The following is a 15,956-nucleotide window of genomic DNA, read 5'->3' as shown; positions in this document are numbered from 1 at the left end:
GAAATTTTCCCTTAACGACACGCGGCGATTGTACGAACTCGTTCCCTTGCGTTGTTGAAGTACCTATAAAGTAATAAATCAACTGCGCATGAAGAGGAAAAATCGATGTTTCTCCTTCGTCCTTCCGTCGAGGTCGTGAAGCTTATCATGTTCTTTCATGTCATAAGTTGAAAATAAAAATGTTTAGGCATGTTTTTCTGGTCAAATTCTAATGTTTAGGTTTGAGAAGCACGGGTTATTAGTTTTTTTCCCTAAACCTTGCTCCAACACGCCAAGAAACAAATCCAAATTCCTCGTGGACATACAACACTTCACGGCCAACAAAAACATGTGTTTATATTATGTTATGCGCTGACAACGGTATCATGTCAGGTCAGGTATAGTAGGTAAAACTTTTGGGCTAAGCTCTCCTCGCTTGCAAGAGAGAGTGCCGATAGCAATTACCTGCATTCACGAGGCCCTTTTCGGTAACTTCACTGGAGCATGATGAGAAGCTCGGACAAGGAACCATGAGCAATTTGAAGGGGACCCTGTCCCGCAAGGTGCTTTTCCTCTTGTTTGACGAAGAAAAGTGGTTTCTCCTGGTCTTCTGTTGTATTTATTTTAGAGAGAGAGAGGACCAAAAAGATAATCTCATCGAACCGCCTTGTCTGAAAATCTTGCTGAACAGAAGCGCCCGCCTGCTTCTCTTAAGGGAGAGAGTGTGAGAACCCTTCAAAATATAAAAAGAGACTTGGTCTTTTGTTTCTTCGCATTCAATTCCTTCATCTTCTTCTTCCTCTTCTCTCTCTCTCTCCCCTACAGATTATAACCGACTCTTGATTACAGGGGCCGAAAGTGAGGAGGAAATGATATTCAAAAGGAGGGTGAGAGGAAGTAGCTCTCTTCGCCATTAATGGTTTCTGTCAAGAAACTTGTCATCGCAGGTCTTGGTGATGAAGAAAGATGAAGTTGTGAGTTAGAGAGAGACAGCTAGTCGCAGAAAGAGCTCAAAATTTGCATTCAGAAAGGAGCGTGTTCTATTCTTTCTTGGCCATGGATGCCAATAAAGCCATCATCACCAGCCAGCACACAAGTCAACTGGAGTATCAGCAACAGCATCAGCAGCATCAAATACAAGATCACGGCCATCACCACTACCATCATCAGCAGCAGCAGGTTTCACACGGAATGATGCAATCATCGCCATCATCCTCCATCACCGCGAATAATTTCTTGTAATTTACTCGTCACTACCCAACGAAGCATTTTCTCACCCTAGTGTCCTTTTATCTCCTCCTTTGCCTCAAGAAAGCTGAGATTTTTCGTGTTCTTGCTTCTGTGCAAGTGGTTTCGTTGTTTCGGAGGTGAACATGTTTTTGTTGTTGGTAGAAGCAAAGACGGGGGTGGAGGAGGAGGAGCTTATGACTTGGGCGAGCTGGATCAAGCCCTTTTTCTCTATCTCGATGGGCATGACCAAACTGTTCAAGATAAAAAACGTGAGCTCTCTCTCTCTCTCTCTCTCTCTCTCTTTGACAGAAACAGAAACTTTGAAGGGGTATCTTTTCTTTTTTTCAATCATCTCATTCCCTATCGCAGAATTCATAATCGTATCCCCATTTGGTTCACAAGAAAAGCATGCCATGCCCAAACGGATTGAATCCGATGGTACTTTTCCTTTGACCGAATCGTTGCCAAAAAGAAGATCGAGAAAAGATCTCAATTCTGCAAGAAAATAAAAAACAAAAAAAATCAAAACGCTTCTTTTTCTTTAAAGAAAAAAGGCCCTTTTGGTTGCCAAAAGTTCCATGGTATTTCGTGAGTTGGGGTCCATCACCCATAACAAATCCAAGCTCATGAATTGAGGCAACGAAGAATGGGCATGGGTTGTTGTGCTTTTTCGTGCTGTGATGTTCCTGCTCCTTTTTTCTGTTTGGATTATCAGAGAGCTACCAAATGCGTGAGGTCTCTCTCTTTCTGGGTCCTCCTTCAATGATTCTCTCTCTCTCTCTCTCTCTCATAGTTACCAAGATATAAGGGGTAAAGCTTGTCATAATTGTTTGTGTAATTACATGTGTGTTATGTGCAGAGAATTCTGGGATGAGACCTCCAACTCTCAACATTTTCCCATCTCAGCCTATGCACGTCGACCCATCGCCAAAGGTAACATCAACCCACGTATCGTATATCATCAGAATACCCAATGTCCATTACCTTATCACCACTGCCACTGCTACATCATCTTCTTCTCCAGTTGTTGATTTTTATAGATGGGATTTGTTGATAGGTTAACATGGGATTGGTCTCTCCGCAGGCAAGCGGTTCGAAGAGACCGTCAGAGCCATCTGTGGAGTTAGCCAATGCGAGAAATGATGTTGCATCTGCTCCTCCTGAACCACCCAAAACCAATGTCAAGGTAGGACATATATTCCATTAATAACAACATCACATCTATATAACTTCACCAAGTCCTTGAATATAGAAAGGGACTATTTTATCAATTTTCATCGAGGAAAGAATAGTACAGTTAGCTAGGCTGCGTCGGAAATGAGGATTAACTATTCTAATTCCGAACTGTATATTAATAATCAACTTGTTTTGTTAAAAAAAAATGGTGTAATGTGATCTTTGTTGTGGGGGCAGCGTGAAGGGAACCGCAAAGGCCCAACGTCCACTTCAGAGCAACAAGAAGGTCCTAAAACTCCTGATCCTAAGGCATGTAAAATGATTTTACTTTTTGTAACAGTTATTTATTTATCTCCTCTTATTATACATTTCTCGCATTAATAATTTTTGTCCCCCATTTGTTCATGGGTCTGATACATATGTCATAAGTGGATGAATAGTTTTCATGACACTGTGTTTGCATGCAGACCTTGAGGAGACTCGCACAGAATAGAGAGGCAGCGAGGAAAAGCAGGCTAAGGAAGAAGGTGACACGGGTTCATTTCATGTACTCCAAGTTCGAGAATCAAACAAAAGTTGTTGCTCAAGTTTGTTTCTTCTTTTGTTCAAATCTTAGGCGTACATTCAGCAACTAGAGACAAGTAGGATCAAGCTCTCACAGCTGGAACAAGAACTGCAAAGAGCACGATCCCAAGTGAGATTTCTCATCACAAAAATGATTTTCCCCCCTAAAAAAAACCTCATTTTTGTTCTTCCTTTTTAACTCTCAGCGAAATATATAACACCCATAATAAAATAATGGAGGAAAAAAAAAGAGAAAAAGCGACTGAGACTAACTGAGGAGGTTCTTTTTTGGTTCTTAGGGCATATTTGTCGGAGGAGGAGCAGTATTAGGAGGAGAACAAGGCCTCCCAGTGGGCATTAGCAACATCAGCACCGGTATTATGCTTGACCACTTTGGCTGATTTCACACCGAAGATAACGACCGAATTTTATTTTACTGGGTGTAGCTTGCGAACTCTGTCTATACAAACCAATGAACATCACACGGAGCTAACTATGGACACTTATCATTCATTTGCATCATGGAGTTGTACTTCGGTATTTCATTTAGGTGTGTTGTTAAAAAATTTGATGCAGATGCTGCGGTGTTCGACATGGAGTATGCGAGGTGGGTCGAAGAACACCACCATCTCATGTGCGAGCTCCGAGCGGCGGTACAGGAGCATCTGCCAGAGAACGAGCTGCGGCTGTTCGTGGACAACACGCTGGCTCACTACAACGAGATGATCAACCTCAAGAGCATGGTGGCAAAATCGGACGTGTTTCATCTCGTTTCGGGAATGTGGAAGACCCCGGCTGAGCGATGCTTCATGTGGATGGGCGGATTCCGTCCTTCCGAGCTCATCAAGGTATATTAATTTTTTCCTCACTATGATATAAGACTGTTGGTCTGTTGCTACGTGTTTATGAGAAAAAAATGGATTTTATTCTCATGAGCATGATTAGAATTTTCAAATCCCAAAATGTTCATCTCATCTGAAATAGGTCCTTTAGGGTTTATACCGTAAAAGATAATTCAAAGTTTTGACAGTTTTTCACTTTAGTTACCAAACTTCAGTTCGTATATATAAGTCTGATAGGCAAGTTTCTGGTCGATTTTTTAAAATCTCAAACGATTTTTACTTTTTCTTGGTCCTAAAATAGAGTGGGTGTATTGTATAAAAGTGGAGCTATTTATAGGAAGGTATGGGAAACATCAACGTGTAGAAGACATTTCAATGCATGGGCAAAAATTTGGTGATCGCTAGAAAAAGATGTCTACATGAAGATCAAATAAATGACGAAAGGGCCTCGTGAAGCTTTTTCTACCAAAGGGCCAAGTTAGGTTTTCTTCTCATAAAGCGATGTCCCTTACTACTAAGTAAGGCTCGTCGCCTTAGAAAGGGAAAGACAGAGAGTTGCAGATCTTCATCTCCGATATTGTCCGTCTATTCTCTAGTCTTCTCTTTGATGTCAACAAGGATTTTGTTCTCATGTTCATCTTTTCCTTTGTCTTCAAGTGCATAAACCCCCTTTGCCCTCGAAAAAGAAGTAAAAAACCTTGATGCTGTTGCTGATGAATTTCTAAAACGTTTGAAGAAACACTAAAGAATTTAAAATAGATGCTCGGAGGATCTAAATATAACATTTCTCACTGAAATTCTGGATGAGTCGATCAAGCATATAAAGATGCAAATATCTATGTAACTATAGTCCTTCGGTGATTTCATGCACATACCTATTTGACTGCAGGTTATACTAAACCACATCGAGCCCTTGACGGAGCAACAAATACTAGGGATATGCGGGTTGCAACAGTCGACGCAGGAGGCCGAGGAGGCTCTGTCACAAGGGCTTGAAGCCCTCAACCAGTCACTCTCGGAGACCATCGCTTCCGATTCATTGCTCTCTCCTCCTAACATGGCCAACTACATGGGCCAGATGGCCGTTGCCATGAACAAGCTCTCTACCGTCGAAGGTTTTGTTAGACAGGTATGCCCTAACTGCGGTCCACCTTAATTAATTTGTCTGCACTTTCGTAGCTTCCATGTTCTCACCATGCATTTAAACACAAAAAAAGGTTGTTCAGCTAGGTTTTGCCTTAGACCAATCCATCTTTCCGACCAATATAGACTGAACTCTACTACGAGAATATGGATCTTGCCCATTTTCAATTGTGATTTATTCCGCCCGCCACATTAGTAAAAGAAAGGATCGAGTCTAGCGATTCTTTTGTCGAGCCATCATGTCATGCATTTCTATGGTGGTCCCAAGGAGAATAAGTATCAGAAAAGATATGGCTTCTGTTTTGGTATAGGAAACCAACCCCAACCCTTTGAACTACTCCATGACCACCCCTCTCCGAATGCTGGTTGGTTACAGCGTATCTTCCGCACTTTATATTTCTGTGTCTCTGTTCCAACGCATGAGATGTCTGCCATATAATACGACAGTGTGCAAGCCTCAGGAATCTTCTGCAAAATAAAAATATGCGTGGCTTTTGGTTAAGTCAATTATAGGAATAAGTTGTTGACAATCATTAGGTTTCATCAGTTTGGTGCGATGAGCGCAGTCGTCCAAACGGGTGTGTCAAAAGCCTCTCTTCTCTCTTAGTTCCTTCCTCCCATTATTCCTCTAGAAGACAATGCGAAAGAAAAGTTTTAACCCCATACAAAATCATTTGAAAAGACCGACTAGAAGATTGTCCGAACTGACGGGTTAAATGCACGACGGGTAGTCTATTGAATATAAGTAAAAAGTTGTATCCAATTCTAGAAAGGGCTAGAAAAGCACATAATTCCTTGTGCCATAACCTCGACTACCAAATTTAAGGTTGCATGTACTTCATTAGGGGATACAAATCAGTAGATGATGAGATGATATTATCCTAGAGCGACAAAGAGAAAAACCCAATGTCTGAGAAATGAAATACCTTTCATGTCTAGCATAAGAAAGTATTATATACGATAACTATTCTGTATACAATTACGTATATCATCTATGTTTTCTTCAATGCGATACTAACGAATGCCCATGACACTCCACGTATTACCGAGGGTGAGCCACGTGGATCCACGATCCATGTCCCACAAATTTCGTCCATGTCCATGTCCTCGATACCCCAATATTGATGTCACGGTCGTAACCGGTTGACCTGAAGGACATAGAGAGGACCAAATTTGCATGAACTGGCCCCCTTCTTGACCCTTCTCGAGACTAGCTTGCGCACCTTCATGCCCTAATTTTTCCAAACAAGACTAAGATCCGAACGCGCATGCACATCTAATCTAGTTTAATGCCCATTCTTACCACCTTTATTTTAATTTTTTTAAATTGTTTTGAACGGGGCCATATTCAGCTGTTCTGGTTCTATTAATTTTGACGAATATATGTACATGGACCATTCATTTGTGTATCATTAGATCAATCACTCGGCCATGAATGAGATTTAAACGATCTTCTGTCTTTTTGCTTCATCACAAAAAATTTCTTTGAGCCGGGAATCATCGGAAGAATACACAAAATACACGTCAACTTAGATATCACGTGCAAACCTGAGGGCGACGGACGGCAGCCGTCACCCCCTAATTTGTGGGTGTAAGTTGGCATTCTCATGTAAATCAAATGCAATATTTTCAACGAGATAAATGTCGATTTGATTGAGGTCATGCCCCACCACGCCACCCCCACACCCCCCACCCCCCTAGCTTAAGTTTCGACAAAACTTTCAACTCAAGGTAAAGTCAAATCTCCTTCACTAGATACAATTTCTCACTTGATTAGAGAATTGTTGTGCTCTTTTTCCAACTTTTTGACTGAGCTCTTCATGGGTGTCGTTGTCCTCGTGCCCTTTTGGTTCTGGACTCGTGGATGAAGTGGGGTTTTCTTTTAGAGGTGCACGTTTCCACAGTTTGACTTTTTTCGACGACTATGGTAAAGAATCTTGATAACTACAGGAAGAACAGCAATCATGGTTTTAGGGAAGAACTAATGGACGTGGACGTACATTTGTCATTTTTCATTAGTTGACCGCTTTGTAGTTTGGACGGGGCCTAGACTGACCTAGAGGGCACAAATCTCCCTTGAAGTCAATATGCATCATTCTAGTGCTATCATTCCAGCCACTATGATCTAAATTCTTTTTTTCTTCTTTTTTGTGTTTAAATTTTGACTAAAGTGGTGGTGGTTTGCATGTCCTACAATCATAACACTCCCGCACAATATTCCAACTTGCCACCAACCCCTCTTTCGAGACTTTGTCTTACTTTGATGCATATAGCCATTGATATTCAAATATTGTATTTGGATAGTAAGATCCATATTGTTAAAGATAAAGGGAAAAAGAGATCCTTAGAGGTTGGTCATGAACAGCGGAGATATACAAATCGACCCAACTAGCTTATCATCTACAATGTTCATATCTTGTTTATCTATTCACTAATACAAAAGTGTTCCTTACAGGCAGATAACTTGAGGCACCAGACACTTCACCGGCTGCATCAAATTCTCACGACTCGCCAAGCCGCGAGGTGTTTCCTCGCGATCGCCGAGTACTTCCATCGCCTCCGAGCTCTCAGCTCCCTATGGTTGTCACGTCCACGGCAAGAATGATGAAGACCTTTCACTAGCTATATTTTAGTAGAGTCCCCTTTTTCTCTCTTGCCACCAACCTCACCAAGTTATGCCTAGTCAGCAGTTACAACCATGTTTAATTACTTCCAGTTGCGAAATAGATGTATACATAGATGATAGATATATAGAATTGACTCTAAGGCAAGGGAAATCAGCTGCATCCTCTTTATTTGCCCTATTGCTTCACGAGGAAGTAAATCTAATGTGGCAATGATTTCGCAGCCATTGCTGACTAAAAGTAGACAATCTAAGTAATAGAAGGAAGGTAGAAATTATAGGACATTGGGGTTGAAGAAGAAATTGATTTTTGGCTAATTTTCTCTTCGCTTTGTTTGTTTTATTTGTTTTGTGTGAGCTAGAAAGACACTCCCTGGCATTGAGGAAGAATGCATGCAAGGCCAAGAGCATATGGACATATTGTTTTTGTGTGTTGTGACAATGTGCATGCTTGATGCTTCTTCGTGGTGATTATATAAGAAATAGTTCAAAATTTGATAAAAATTTATTTACTAAATGATATGATATGACTTCTTCGGATATTCATACCAATAAGTTTCTTTGTCCTACGAACTCTGAGTTATGCCACCGATTATGAAAATCGGATTAAGTCATCAATCTTTGGTTTCTAGCCTAGACAAGCCATTCACCATGGATTTTAGAGGTCTAGATACAAACTTCTTTTGTGACAATATGTCTAATTGGCCTTAAAAAGTTTATGTGGCCGTGAACAATGTAGGCAGAGTCAACAGCTTCCATCTAAAACCATTATTTTCTTTGACCCACTAATTTATATGTGTTTTAGGATCGAGGAGATATATCATTCAAAAAAATTTGTATATACACTGGCAATCTGGATGAATACCAATTACATTTATGCATGGAATAATTTGAGATTAGCATGTGTAAACTAAACTTTACACGGACAGCATATCAAATTAAATTCCTTGAAAACCAACTCGTTTGAGCAGGAATAAGAAATCTGAAAGAAGAGATTGACTAACGAGGCCTTTTTAGGGGAAATTTACACCGGACTATTCTACAGGATATGGTAATATTAGATCTAAAGAAGATGCATTATTTCTACAGGATAAATTCAAACATCGTGCCAGACATCGAGGAAAAACTTAGATTTGGTGATTAGGTGATCTCAACAAGCTGGCTGGTCCAGTAGATAAGTGCTGCAACTGAAAATGGACTTGTTGGGACAAATAATGCAACTAAAGATTCCATTATTAGGTGATGCAGCTGGTAGAGAAAAGGGCAGTTATCTTACATACAATATTTAGGTGTCATATTTACATACTATATAGAAAGTCAAATGGAGACTCATGGAAACGTGACAGCTCTGCCAATCCTTTCATTTTCAAGGGAAAATGATAGGAGATTTCAAAGTCATTTTCTTTTTTTTTTCCATTAATTTTCGCTTGCTTGTGTGGGTTTTCGTGTCAAATATGACTATAGGAAAGTGTAAACCGAAAACTTAAACTGATAAGCAGGGGGATTGCATAAATATAAGATCCATCGAAACCCCATAGACATGTGAAATGGGATATGTTTTAATACCTTCTCTCATGTGCAAATTGGATTGATAATGACACGTAGAGTTGATGGATGGAAAGCCTTACACGCGAAGCAAATCTACGGCGAAATCTGACTCCGGTACCATTTTCAAATGTCTAACCCAAAAGTTTAAGCAAATTGGAAGAGAGAGAATACATGAATACGATACGAGATCTACTGAAACCCCACAGACATGTGATATTAAATTCTTTACCAATGACATTCCTCGAATGCTATAATTTTTATGGACCCCAATGATCTCCCTCTATTGCTCGTTTGGTCCGACGCACTTTTTTCTTCGAAAGTTTGAAAACGAACAAAAAAACTAGTTTAAAATTTAAATATTACAAAATAAAATTTAGATATGAACTCATGTATATTTTGAAAGATTTCAGGTGTTAGGTGTTATACAAAAGACAAATTTCCAAATGCTATAAGAGAGGGAAAATAAATTGACAATTGGTTAATAGAAAGCCCACTTACATATAGCAGCAGTACAGGCCGACAACAGTGCATCCATGGTCGGCCCACGAACACATGGTCCTTTTTTCTAAGCCCAAGAGTCGACGCCGGCCATCGAGCCCGTCCGTACGCCCCCTTGCCAGGACGCAAACGTCGAAGTTTCACCGGAAACGAACGGTGAAAGACGGCGGCTGCGGCGGCGACGACGGCCAAGGGTTGCCGACAAATGAAATGACGGCGGAGGCCAGCCCGAACAGCGACTTGGATGCTGGAGCAAGCGAGCTCCAGCTGAAGAAGATTTCGTTTGTTGGTAATAGTTTCCATCTTGAGATTCTTGAATGCGTCTCCGTAAGGGACTTTTAGACCGTTACGTTTACTGTATGATAACAAGCGGTTGGGATCTTGGAGAGGAGGATCTGTATTTTGTCATGGGATTTCTGGTAGACGAATGTCTTCCTGCTGAACATGTGGTTTTCTTCACAAAAAATCGCATTGCATGTCGAAAAAGACTATCAAAGTTCCGCTTGTAGAAGGTAGAGTACTGAAAGGATGAAATTCACTGTCATCGATGCTGGTAGGCGCATTTGGTTTTCTCAAATGAAGTTGTAATCTATATGTTCTCCTTACCCTCAACCTCATGTCATACGTATCACGCCCCCGCATTCATCCTGATTAGATTCGTGCGGTTTTTTTTGTACTTTATGATTCTAGGATGGTTCTTTTGATGGTAAGACAGATTAGTGAAGGGTGCATACGTACTTCTGGGCTAATGCGTTTGTTTTTAAAGCACTGTGGAGTGAGGAGCAGAATATCGTGAAAACACTTTGGTAATGAACTGGACAAGTACAACTCCGAAATAGAATCGGAGTAGATAACAAATGTGGACTACTGGCCCTGATTGTTTGTGTGTGAACTCCTCAGCTCAGAGCATGCTGTCAGCCCGAGACGGCAACCTCTTGAAGAAGTTGCTGGGGATTGAAGGAAGCTTGCTCCTGAATCTTGGATGCCGAAGCCAGACTATGCCCGCGACCAAGGCCACTATCTTAAACGGAGTTATGTAGAGGGCCACAGCTGCAACGAGGCAGAAAAGTATGAAGAGGCTGGTCGCTCTTGTGTCTCTCCAGCTGAGAAGGGCCTGAAATCTTTCCCCTTGCGTGGCCATGTCGCCCACCACAGTCTGTATCCTCCCAGCCACGCTCCTGAGCCTGTCATACCTCATCCTCACCACATCTTGAGGCTTGGATGTAGGAAAAGTATCGAACTCTTCATCTAACTCGTCTGGATGGACCGCTTCTGCCCACGATAGTTTTGGATCCATGTGAGGCGGGTGCCTTGGCCGGAATCTATAGTTCCATATCCCGATCAGAAACATGTACAGGAAAATCGTGGGGAGTATTAGTTCCGGATAGCATATCAATATGAAGAACAGGACGTGAACCAGGACTGTCGTGGCGGGGTTCTTCCAGTGGCGGACTTCACCTAGCCACTTGCTCATAGATATGGCGCCGGAGAAGAGCGAGACAATGCGGAAGAAGTTAGCCTTGCTTCTTCTCATGCTCCACATGTGGGAATCCACGTCCAGCATGTACTCCACCACCTCCTTCCTGAGTGGCGGCTCTGCCCTGCCAAGCCTCACTGCTACAATGTTCATGGCCTGGTACCGCAAACTGTCGAGCTGGTTAACTGTAAATGGAAGCAGATAGTGCATCTTGGGCAACAAAGGTTGCATGTAGAGGTAGATCATATTCGCGAGTGAAAGAGAGGTGAATCGAACCGCCAATTGGAGCTCTCCCATTTTCTTCAACCCCGACGGGTGGAGGACAAGCAGCGGATAGGAGTGAGTGTATATTCGGTCCGTTTCGAGGGTCGATAGCCGAATCCTTACCTTCCCAATTCTTGAATCAGCTTTTGCCCCGCCACCACCTGCCGATTTCTCGTTCCCACCCAAGTGGCAGTTGTCAAAAACTCCCAGTGTGATCACAGTGCAGGGGTCATAGACCTCCCATGTATACTGCTCATTCCATTTCGGGCTCAAACTCTCGAGGATAGTCCTTGTTCTCACCCACTTCTGTCCGTACTTGGCAACGCAGTAGGCATCGGTGGTTCCTCGGCCGTCCTTTGTCTTCATGGGAAGAAGCCCTTGAGCGCTTAGAATACCCACTTCAAGTATGCCAATAGGGTGCTTCCACAGCTGTCGTGCCGTCGGCCGCTGGTCGCTGATGTACATGGTGGACTCGTCCAACACATGGTAGGCACCTTCAAGACAGACTCTCAGATGTATCCTGCTTGAAAACTTGAGTTCGTGCCTTTTATCTGCTTCCAGGGCACCAAAACCAAATTTCTCGAGGTTGAACCAGCGCGAATGAATTGGCCGGTGATCCAGGCGCCTCTCGAAGATGGTTAGTGGCAATATCAATCTGCCCATGACTTCATCCTTAGCAGGGGTTACTTTATTTTCAACTGTTAGCACCAACTGCTCTTCAAAAGGCTCTGCTGCAACAAATAGCAGGTCCTCGTTCCAAAATGGATTTGTCGTCCTGTTAGGACAGAGCTTGGTCTTGAGAATCTGGTGTCCGACTTGTGCTTTCACAAAAGCTTGCGGCACTTGGCCTCGGTCATGGGCCTCCGCATCCTGAGCTTCGATCACGTTCACCCTGACATACCACAGTTTAGGGGAAACATAAACCTTGGACCGAATATTATATACTCCCTCTCCTTGGACTGATGCTGCATCTGAATGCCAGGCCTCAGGGAAGGCTTCGTCAGCTTGCGTTCCCATCCAAACCGCAAGCATAACTTCTCCTTTCACCTTGGTGTCTCCTCGCCGATCTTCCAACCTGTACCACTGAGGTGCCAGAGGACTGTCTGGTGGAACTCTAGTCGGCACTTCATTCATGTCGAACACCACCTTGCCTATGTAATCATCTCGCCCGACCATTTCTTTGTCCCGGATGAATACTTCAAGAACCGAGGACTGGATCTTTTCTTTGGAGAAGGCGAAAACCTGTTTCCATTCTGGGTTTGCCCTCTTTTCAAAGTGCCTCGTCTTGCCTTTGTAATTCCCGAGCTTCACTTCGACATATGGGTCACAGCTTCCTGTGATAGGATTCGGGGGAAGATCCTTGGCTTTCACGACGCGCACGTAGAGATAATACATCTGTTCGACAAGGTCGTAGGTGCTTGAGGCTCTTTCGCTCGTGATCCATCCGCCCCCACCTCGGACACCTCCATGTGGCCATCGTTCCCCGAGCTGAGGTTTCGTGTGTTTCAACTTATAATCTTCTTGGGTGTGTGGAGGGACTGGCGTAGTCATGGTGCTGTAATATTTTTCCACAGAACCACTGCTAGTTCAGAGCTTGCTGATGCTGGAGGCGTATTTAGCTGAAGTTAGGCAACTACAATAGTACTAAAGATTCATCAGTTACCTTACCATATGAAAACTGAAGAAGATAACATTAATATAATAGTAAACGTGAGCGTGAAAACATACAAACAAGCAACAGAAAGAGCGCTCTAGTCGTGGGTAAGAGTTGTTACCTTCAATTGTATGCTTCCATATCCCACGAAAGATTGCTGCTGGAAAGATTAGATTCTCATGTCTGTATGTGCAGATGTTAAACTTGCAAGTCTCTAGGTCTTTCGAGGTTTCGGCGTCGGGAAATTGCTGCCTTCTGGGGGTTTAGAGACTTATTGGATGAAGCTCTCCAATTCAGGGAGTTGAGCTTGACAACTTTGTCTTTAGGCCAAAGATGCTGAGCATCTGTCACCTGCACTACCAGCTCAATATCAACTTTTTAAGTTGCTTTAGCATTCTTTTGAGAAAGATCACTACGTGATCAACCTCTTCATTTTAGTACCCAGAGCATTTGTTTGTTTAGGGCTGATGAACATGGCAGAAGCGCGTAACTTCGTACAAATAATTTCCATTAGTCAAATACGTGGCTGTGATTATTGTGAAGAATCGAATCTAATTGATTTGATTAACCTGTGTGAGCCTGCTTTCTCACCGAAACCAAGCAAAAGGAAGGATTCCCCACCTAAGAAACAAAGATGATCTTTCTGGGAATATAGTGCAGAGCAACTAGGCACATAAGCTTTTGTAGATGCTCTGTGCTTTCCCAAAACAATATTCTCAAAGCATAAGCTTTTTAAGGGCTCCATCTTTAACACCTCCAGTCCTTTTGACTTTGTCTAAGCAAAGAAAAAGAGATTCTCAGGAAGGGACACATGGGTGCTTTTAGAAATTTGTAGTGAACAGTGTTTGTGAAAGTGGCTTTTGCTCTCCTCCTTTTGCACAGACTTCAGCTAAGGAAAAGCAAAGGGCTCGGTGTAACAGAGAAAAAGCTTAAGTTGTGTACATGACCCTTACCAATAAAGATGCTTTCCACGTTATTCGTGTTGCTTCTTGGGCCTGCAATGCTTCAAGGCCAGAGCCCTGATTATCGGGCCATGATGACCAGGCCCATGAAGTTTTGAAATTTAATTTTTTCACAGTAAACCATACTTCATCAGTAAAGTTAAATGTTATACTCATCAAAATTTTAAACAGTGCTTTGTATTGTGCAGATCATACGATTTCGACAGACCATTGAGCGTACCTAAAAGAATTGCTCGACTACTTATAAGTGCCAGAAATACTCGAACGTGTGGATAAATTGACCCTTAACTATCTATTACAGATATATGAATCGATACGGCTCTTTTTGTAGCAACTTCAACTCTCGAGCACCTTCAAGTAAAATTATAACATATTAGGGCAATATCGAATAGGATGCTTGGTTTATTTTATGTTTCCATAGAAATGCATGCGAGTCCTCTTATGTGAATGTGTGGTGTGTGGGGGATTATGATCTTTGCGCCGTTGAGATGGTCAACAAAATCGGTCGTATCTTACTCAATATCAATTGCGTGAGCGAAAGTGTCGAGGATCGAAGACCTGGCTCTCAATACTCTCAAAGATCATATTATATTGTAACGGCTTGTTTGGGGCAATTACAGAGACCGTACATTTTTTTTTGGCCGACGTGATTTCAAAGGTTTGACCATGTAACAAGTCTTCAGCAGCAACGATGCTGTATATAAAGAACACATAGAAATCCATTGCCGAGAAATGTGGAATATTTCAATAGCTCATGTGCAGGCCGAACTAATAGTGGCATGTGGAAATTTGGCTGACTGGGGTGGGCCTACGGGTGGATAATTACCAAAAAATTACTGAGCATATTGTAATTCTATCGATTCAGTTATAAATATTTTAATTTGACCAATTTAGTCCCAAACATTTTGACAATTTATCAATGCACTCCATCCGGCTATTGATGACGTGAACGCCGGCCGTCCTACATGGCACAGCCGGTGCTGACATGGACAATTTTCTCCAATATTCTAAATTTTTTATTTAGTTTTCTTTCCTTTTATTTTTCCTTTCACTATGGCCCTCACCTAGATCTGGGCAAGGCTAGGCTAGGGCCATGACCCTCACCAGCGGCCAGCAAGGACTTCGCAACCCTCGCCTAGTGGGCAGTCGCAGTGAAAAAAAACAAAGGAAAAGAGAAGAAAAGGAAAAAAGAAGAAGAAATAAAAAAATTCAAAAAATTAATAAATTGAAAAAAAATTGTCCAAACTATCATCGGCCGTGCCACATAGGACGGCCAGCCGGTGTCCACGTCAGCAATTTCCCCACAAAAGGGACATAATTTGGCTTTAAAATCATGTTTGAAAATTTTAACTAACGAATGAAAACTCTTCCTTGTTTAGATAAGGGAAAATGACACAAACGGTCCTTGAACTTTGACTCAATGTGCAATTTGATCCCTAAACTTTTAATTTGTTTAATGTAGTCCTTGAACTTTTACCCAATGCTCAATATGGTCCCTGAACTTTCAATTGGTTCAATGTGATCCCTGAACTTTTGGTACATGTTCAATATAGTCCCTGAATTTTATAAAAATGTTCAATGTAGTCCTTACATTAATTCAAGTTCAAGGACTATATTGTATATTTTCATATAGTTCAGGGATTAAATTGAACATTTACTAAAAGTTCAGGGACCAAGTTGAACAAATTGAAAGTTCATGGACCACATTGAATATTATGTTAAAGTTCAGGGACTACATTGAACAAATTAAAAGTTCAGGGATCAAATTGCATATTGAGCCAAAGTTCAGGGACTGTTTGTGTCATTATCCCTTTAGATAACATCGTAATCGAAATGATTACGAGAAGTGTAATTCCACGAGTCACGTGCATGTGGGAAATTCTCGTTACTAAGCCTATGAGTATTGCTGCTTAATGTTGGTCCCACGCTACGTGGGTTTTGACATGCATGCGCACACCGTCTTGCCTCAATGACAAATACAAAGGACAAGCATGTC

At 42.0% G+C, this 15,956-nt stretch overlaps 2 protein-coding genes across 5 annotated transcripts; one reads left to right on the top strand and one right to left on the bottom strand.

Moving 5' to 3' along the window:
* Nucleotides 1–788: 788 nt before the first annotated feature.
* LOC115674846 (bZIP transcription factor TGA10) lies at nucleotides 789–8,061 on the top strand. 2 transcript variants are annotated; one of them, XM_056302947.1, is made up of 10 exons: nucleotides 789–1,217; nucleotides 1,375–1,478; nucleotides 2,069–2,142; nucleotides 2,267–2,395; nucleotides 2,853–2,912; nucleotides 3,002–3,079; nucleotides 3,249–3,324; nucleotides 3,526–3,797; nucleotides 4,681–4,920; nucleotides 7,390–8,061. In XM_056302947.1, exons 1-10 carry the CDS (start codon nucleotides 1,036–1,038, stop codon nucleotides 7,537–7,539), a joined length of 1,365 nt encoding a protein of 454 aa, XP_056158922.1. In that variant the 5' UTR covers nucleotides 789–1,035; the 3' UTR covers nucleotides 7,540–8,061. The 2 variants fall into 2 exon arrangements, with proteins under 2 accessions (XP_056158922.1, XP_056158921.1); XM_056302946.1 differs by having other exon boundaries at nucleotides 1,372–1,478.
* A 2,334-nt stretch (nucleotides 8,062–10,395) lies between these two features.
* Nucleotides 10,396–13,421, bottom strand: LOC115674845 (FT-interacting protein 1). 3 transcript variants are annotated; one of them, XM_030597361.2, is made up of 2 exons: nucleotides 13,120–13,421; nucleotides 10,396–12,947 (listed from the first exon to the last, which is right to left on the bottom strand). In XM_030597361.2, exon 2 carries the CDS (start codon nucleotides 12,893–12,895, stop codon nucleotides 10,505–10,507), a length of 2,391 nt encoding a protein of 796 aa, XP_030453221.1. In that variant the 5' UTR covers nucleotides 12,896–12,947; nucleotides 13,120–13,421; the 3' UTR covers nucleotides 10,396–10,504. The 3 variants fall into 3 exon arrangements, with proteins under 3 accessions (XP_030453221.1, XP_056158920.1, XP_030453218.1); XM_056302945.1 differs by having other exon boundaries at nucleotides 10,396–12,988; nucleotides 13,120–13,420; XM_030597358.2 differs by having other exon boundaries at nucleotides 10,396–12,977; nucleotides 13,120–13,420.
* Nucleotides 13,422–15,956: the final 2,535 nt, after the last annotated feature.

The sequence above is a fragment of the Syzygium oleosum genome, unplaced genomic scaffold, assembly GCF_021117445.2.
Source record: "Syzygium oleosum isolate NSW1041296 unplaced genomic scaffold, Sole_v2.1 Sole_v2.25, whole genome shotgun sequence".
In the NCBI taxonomy this organism is placed as follows: Eukaryota; Viridiplantae; Streptophyta; class Magnoliopsida; order Myrtales; family Myrtaceae; genus Syzygium; species Syzygium oleosum.
Note: the sequence above shows the minus strand (reverse complement) of the source record. Positions and strands in the feature narration are given on the sequence as shown.

What these genes read in the sequence shown, in the direction of transcription:
- LOC115674846 (XM_056302946.1), top strand. Translation starts at nt 1,036, where the DNA reads ATGGATGCCAATAAAGCCATCATCACCAGCCAGCACACAAGTCAACTG. An exon ending in CACCCAAAACCAATGTCAAG is followed by an intron (nt 2,396 to 2,852) that starts GTAGGACATATA and finishes GTTTGCATGCAG; the next exon opens with ACCTTGAGGAGACTCGCACA. An exon ending in AAAGCAGGCTAAGGAAGAAG is followed by an intron (nt 2,913 to 3,001) that starts GTGACACGGGTT and finishes TTCAAATCTTAG; the next exon opens with GCGTACATTCAGCAACTAGA.
- LOC115674845 (XM_030597361.2), bottom strand. Translation starts at nt 12,895, where the DNA reads ATGACTACGCCAGTCCCTCCACACACCCAAGAAGATTATAAGTTGAAA.